At 43.3% G+C, this 5,510-nt stretch overlaps 1 protein-coding gene across 1 annotated transcript; it reads left to right on the forward strand.

Annotated features, from left to right (window-relative positions):
* The first annotated feature begins 658 nt into the window (after positions 1-658).
* On the forward strand, positions 659-4,101 carry LOC136511090 (uncharacterized). The gene is made up of 7 exons (XM_066505304.1): positions 659-1,017; positions 1,135-1,365; positions 1,408-1,601; positions 1,862-2,053; positions 2,155-2,251; positions 2,876-3,393; positions 3,479-4,101. The coding sequence occupies exons 1-7, from the start codon at positions 659-661 to the stop codon at positions 4,099-4,101; spliced, it is 2,214 nt and encodes a 737-aa protein (XP_066361401.1).
* The last annotated feature ends 1,409 nt before the right edge of the window (positions 4,102-5,510 follow it).

Below are 5,510 nucleotides of genomic sequence, written 5' to 3' on the forward strand. Positions count from 1 at the left end.
GAGCCGCCTCACAGGTCGTTCAAAGAATTATACACCGTCTCTTCAGTGTGGCCATTTCGATGATGAGTACGTTAATGCGCTCAAAGGTACATTTTAGACGTTCCTGAACCAACATGATTTGTGCTTTCCTATCCTTGTTTCGTTCCCTCCACGGCTCACTGATCCTACTCATCGGCTCCGAACGGCCGTTTCTAAAAAACCTTTCTTTATAGCCTCTTATCGAGATAGGTCCTATTATGGCCCCCCGAATTATCAGTGCCGTCATTGTGATGCTGTGTTCTGGTACGGCGAGAGGGCCAAATCTGAGTCTTCGCGCCATGATGACAATATTGTTTATAACAACTGTTGCCAGAGTGGGAAAGTTGTCATCCCGCCTTTCCAGCCTCGCCCTGATCCTTTGGGTGCGCTAACGACGTTTGGTGGAGGTCCTCATTCCAACAAATTCATGAAGAATATTAGGCAATACAATTGCCTTTTTGCCTTCACGTCTATGGGGGCTAACATTGATCGTTCGCTTAACGATGGCCGTGGCCCTCCAATTTTCAAAATAAGTGGACAGGTGCACCATCGGATTGGGTCTCTCTTGCCACCAGATGGAAGCCCTCCTAAATTTTTGCAGCTCTATATTTATGACACCGCTAACGAGGTCACTAACAGAATGCGGGCTTTAGCACCTGCTGATATATCTGATGACACTTTGGATCCTGACATTACTCGGAGCCTCATAGATATGCTTGACCAGCATAATCCTTTTGCTAAGAAATTTAGGATGGCACGGGATAGACTTCAGGATGGACAGCCCGAAGATTTCATTGTGAGGATTATAGGAGCTAAGGAAGGAGATCCCGTTCAGTACAGTCTTCCAACTACTGATCAGCTTGCTATGCTTGTTGTCGGGGACTTTTCTCTTGACACTTTCCAGCGTGATATAGTCATTCAAACACACTCTGGAGAACTGCAGCAGATATCTTCTTTGCATCCTGCCTATATGGCGTTACAATATCCTTTGTTATTCCCGTATGGTGAGCGTGGATTCTAGATTGGCGTTCTGTATAATGGTGCCATGCCAGCTAGGAAAAACGCTCGCAGTAAGGTTACCATGCGGGATTACTTCTGTTACAATTTCCATTATAGACGGAATCAGCCAAATCCATATCTTTGTTACGGTCTTCTATCTAGTCAGGCCAAGGTTGATGCTAGAGCAGCTATAGATGAAAGCAGATTATGGTACATTCTGGATAATCAGAGTGATATTAGAGTTGAGAACATTCAGGGTATATCCGATGCTGTAGACCGTGGCTGTGTGGACGGTACCCAGATGGGGAAAATGACTGTTTTGCCATCCTCATTCACGGGAGGCCGGAGGTACATGATCCAGAACTATCATGATGCCATTGCAATATGCAGGGTTCATGGTCCGCCTGACTTCTTTGTGACATTCACATGCAACGCCAAGTGGCCTGAAATAGCTGAGGGTATCATTGAACCAGGACAGAAGCCTAGTGATAGAGCCGACATCATTGTTAGAGTTTTTAATATGAAGCTTGAAGACCTATTGCATGATATTAAGAGTGGAAAAGCCTTTGGTCCATGTAGTGCAGGTATTAATATCAGGCCTATTCTTTCCTCCTATGTCCTTGCTCATCTTTTATATTGTTTCTGCAACCATCACAGATTTACCTATCTTCTTCCACATTATCATTGACATATGTTCGCTCATTTCTAAATCCATCCTATCAGTCCTTTGCGCTAGCTGTTATAGCCTGTTCTTTCTTATTGATGACATGTCTTCACATGTGCATTGTGTTCTGTGCGATCTATGTCGCTATCTCACATTCGCACGCTTTAATGTATGCTGCAGTTCTCCATATAGTTGAGTTCCAAAAACATGGTCTGCCACATGCCCACATCATTCTTTGGGTGTCTGCCGACACTTCACAGCCAACTTCAGCGTATGTAGATTCTTTTGTTAGCACTGAGATACCCGATCCAAAGGAAGATCCACTGGATATGCTCTTGTGGCAGAACAAATGGTACACGGTCCTTGTGGAAGGTACAATATGAGTTGTCCTTGCATGAAAAACAGCAGGTGTTCCAAAAGATTTCCAAAGCCTTACCAAGATGAAACTTTAGTCAATGAAAATGGATTTGCAGTGTACAGAAGACGCGCGAATAGTCTGTTTGTTAACAAAGGACGCAAGAGACTGGATAATTCATGGGTTGTGCCATATAATTTGTCCTTGCTCAAGAGGTACCAGGCTCACATTAATGTAGAGTGGTGTAACAAGAGCATCTTTATTAAGTACCTCTTCAAATATGTGACTAAAGGACCGGATTGTAGCAGGGTCTACCTCCAAAAAGTTAGAGACGGTGTAAACCCCCCCTATGATCAAGAGAGTCAAACTATTAATGAGGTTAAGGAATATTTAGATTGTCGGTATATATGTGAGCAAGATGCATGTTGGAGAGTCTTTGGTTATGATATCCATAGACACTATCCATCTGTAGAAAGGTTGCCTGTTCATCTACCCAATGAAAATTTTATTACATATCGTGCGAAAGCCAATATGTCCCGCGTCCTCTCACAGGAATTCCTACGCAGGACAATGCTCACTCAGTGGTTTGTTGCTAATCAAACCCATTCTCAAAGCAGGGAGTTAACTTATTGTGACTTTCCTTCTAAGTGGAGATGGGAAGAGACCTCTAGGACATGGGAACGGCGGTGTCACAACATCGGTAAAATAGGCCGTATCCATTATGTTCATCCTTCGGCTGGTGACCGGTACTTCCTAAGAATGCTATTGTTGGTGGTAAGAGGAGCCACAAGTTATGAAGAGCTTCGATCCTTCCAGGGTATCTGCCATCCTACTTTCAGGAGTGCATGCAGGGCCCGTGGTCTTCTTGGTGATGACCAGGAGTGGTACAGTGCCTTTGATGAAGCTGCTGCTTGGGCAACCTCTAGACAGTTAAGAAAACTTTTTGTTACCATGCTCCTCTTTTGTGAGGTTGGAGATGAGTGTGCCTTTTTTGAGAAGGTTTGGAGGCTCCTAGCTGATGACATTCAATACCAGTTCAGAGACATGATTGGTAACCAAAACTACCAAATGCCAGACAGTGACATTAGGAATCGCTTGCTTGATGATCTAACTGCTTTATTTGCTAAAAGTGGTAGCAGTATACACAATTTCAATCTTCCACATAGAACAAGTGCTTCTGGCTCTTCTTCCACAAACCGTTTGGTTGAAGAAGAATTAGCATATGACGTTCTTTGTTCATCTTATCAGTCAAACTTACTATCATCACTCAATGATGAGCAAACTGCTGCCTTCAATTCTATAGTCCATATGGTTACAAATGAAGAACCTGGATTCTTCTTCGTCTCTGGCTACGGTGGTACTAGGCAAAACCTTCCTTTGGAATTGTATTGTCACACATCTGAGATCATAGAAGAAGATTGTTCTTACCGTTGCGTCTTCAGGGGTCGCAGCACTGTTACTGCCTGGTGGTCGCACAGCCCACTCCCGGTTCAAGATACCTTGTGATCTAGATGAAACCTCTGTCTGTGACATAAAGAGAGGTACTATGTTAGCTGAGTTGATTCAGATAACATCATTAGTAATTTGGGATGAGGCCCTTATGACTCATAGAGCAGCTTTTGAGGCTCTCGACAGAACATTTTGGGATATCCAGTCTCAAAACTGTTCTGAAGCAGCCCACCTACCATTTGGAGGCAAGGTTGTTGTTCTTGGTGGTGATTTAAGGCAGATACTGCCTGTCATTGAGGGTGGGACTCCAGCACAGGTTATCAACGCCGCTATTGTCAATTCTCCATTGTGGTCGTCCGTTACTGTCCTTACCCTTACTAAGAATATGAGGTTGTCTTCTTTGGGCTTGGATTCACAGGCTCGTCAAGAGTTGTCTGATTTTAGCCGTTGGATTTTAGATGTTGGAGATGGTAGAGTAAATTCTTTTGCAAAAGAAGGGGAGACTGAACCTGCATGGATCAAAATACCTCATGATTTGCTTCTGATGCCTAAAGAGGATAACATCAGCTGCATAGTTCATGCAATCTATCCAGATTTGCAGAACAAGCTACTCTGATTCCTCCTACCTTAGGGACCGAGCCATCTTAACACCTACCAATGATTTGGCCGAAACACTTAACGCGCATGTTGTTTCTCTCCTCCCCTGTCAGGAAAAGGAATATTTGAGCTGTGACAAAATAGGAAAGCCTCCAGGCACTCATGATGCATATGATCTATTGTATCCTGTTGAATTCCTAAACTCTCTCAATGGAAATAATTTCCCTCAGCACCGACTCATTCTTAAAGTGGGTGTCCCTATAATGTTACTACTGGAATTTAAGCCAATCTGATGGCCTTTGCAATGGTACACGGCTGATTATCGCTACTCTTGGAGACATGGTTATTGAGGCACGCATTATGACGGGTACCCACGCTGGTCAGACCGTCCTCGTCCCTCGGATTTCTCTAACACTAAAAAATACAAAATGGCCATTTGTTCTCCATAGACGCCAGTTCCCAATTAAAGTATGTTATGCTATGACCATTAACAAGAGCCAAGGCCAGACGCTTTCTTACGTTGGCATCTATCTTAAAAAGCCGGTTTTCACACATGGGCAGCTCTATGTGGCTCTTTCACGTGTAAGTTCGAAAAAGGGGCTCAGAATTCTGATAGAGGACGAAAACGGAAATTGTACAGATGAAACCAAGAATATTGTGTACAAAGAAATACTTGCTTGTGTCCCATATGCCGGGCAAAGTACATGACAGATCGTTTCGAGTATTTGCTGATTGTATTAGATGTTGATATTCCAGTTCAGTGTGTATGTGTATTAGCATGTCTTCCTCTCCGTTTATATGGTCTGCTACCTATGCATGGTAGGCTTCATTGTTGTACATACATAATTACTGTCCTTCCTTACACATTTATTTGCACCTTATTAACTTAATATGTTCACCACAGTGCCCCAGTTTTGCCATGTCCAGAGATTCATCTTCCTCCTGTTTTTATAGGTACATGATATGGCTCGTACACCTGCCCCCACACTCTTAGCAAATCTAAAGCCAAGAGACATCCAGGCTTCTAGTTTGTGTTCGAGTTATCAGAAAGTGGAATTTCACTGGTAGGAATGAGAATGGCCCTATCCTGCATGTTGACCTCATTCTCGCTGATAAAGAGGTGTGGGTCTATAACATTTCCTATCTATGTCTACATTTCCAACACAGTGTAGCTGCTTATAGCCTTACTTCAGAGCTTTATGTACCTACATTTCCTTTTTCTCCATGTAATATGCCTTTTCTTGTACAAAAATATTGCAGGGAGGTGTTATGTACGCTGAAATTCCAAGAGATGAGGTGCAGGACAAAAGCCCTCTCATAGAGGCTGGCAAGGTGTACACCATTAGCAGGTTCAGGGTTAAAAACGCTAAGTATTCCTACATGCCTGTTCGTGGAAATAGCATGATCGAATTCACTTGCTACACTAGA

Source organism: Miscanthus floridulus, chromosome 16 (assembly GCF_019320115.1).
Source record: "Miscanthus floridulus cultivar M001 chromosome 16, ASM1932011v1, whole genome shotgun sequence".
NCBI lineage: Eukaryota > Viridiplantae > Streptophyta > Magnoliopsida > Poales > Poaceae > Miscanthus > Miscanthus floridulus.

What these genes read in the sequence shown, in the direction of transcription:
- LOC136511090 (XM_066505304.1), top strand. Translation starts at nt 659, where the DNA reads ATGCGGGCTTTAGCACCTGCTGATATATCTGATGACACTTTGGATCCT. An exon ending in CAATATCCTTTGTTATTCCC is followed by an intron (nt 1,018 to 1,134) that starts GTATGGTGAGCG and finishes TTTCCATTATAG; the next exon opens with ACGGAATCAGCCAAATCCAT. An exon ending in AATTTGTCCTTGCTCAAGAG is followed by an intron (nt 2,252 to 2,875) that starts GTACCAGGCTCA and finishes TCCTACTTTCAG; the next exon opens with GAGTGCATGCAGGGCCCGTG.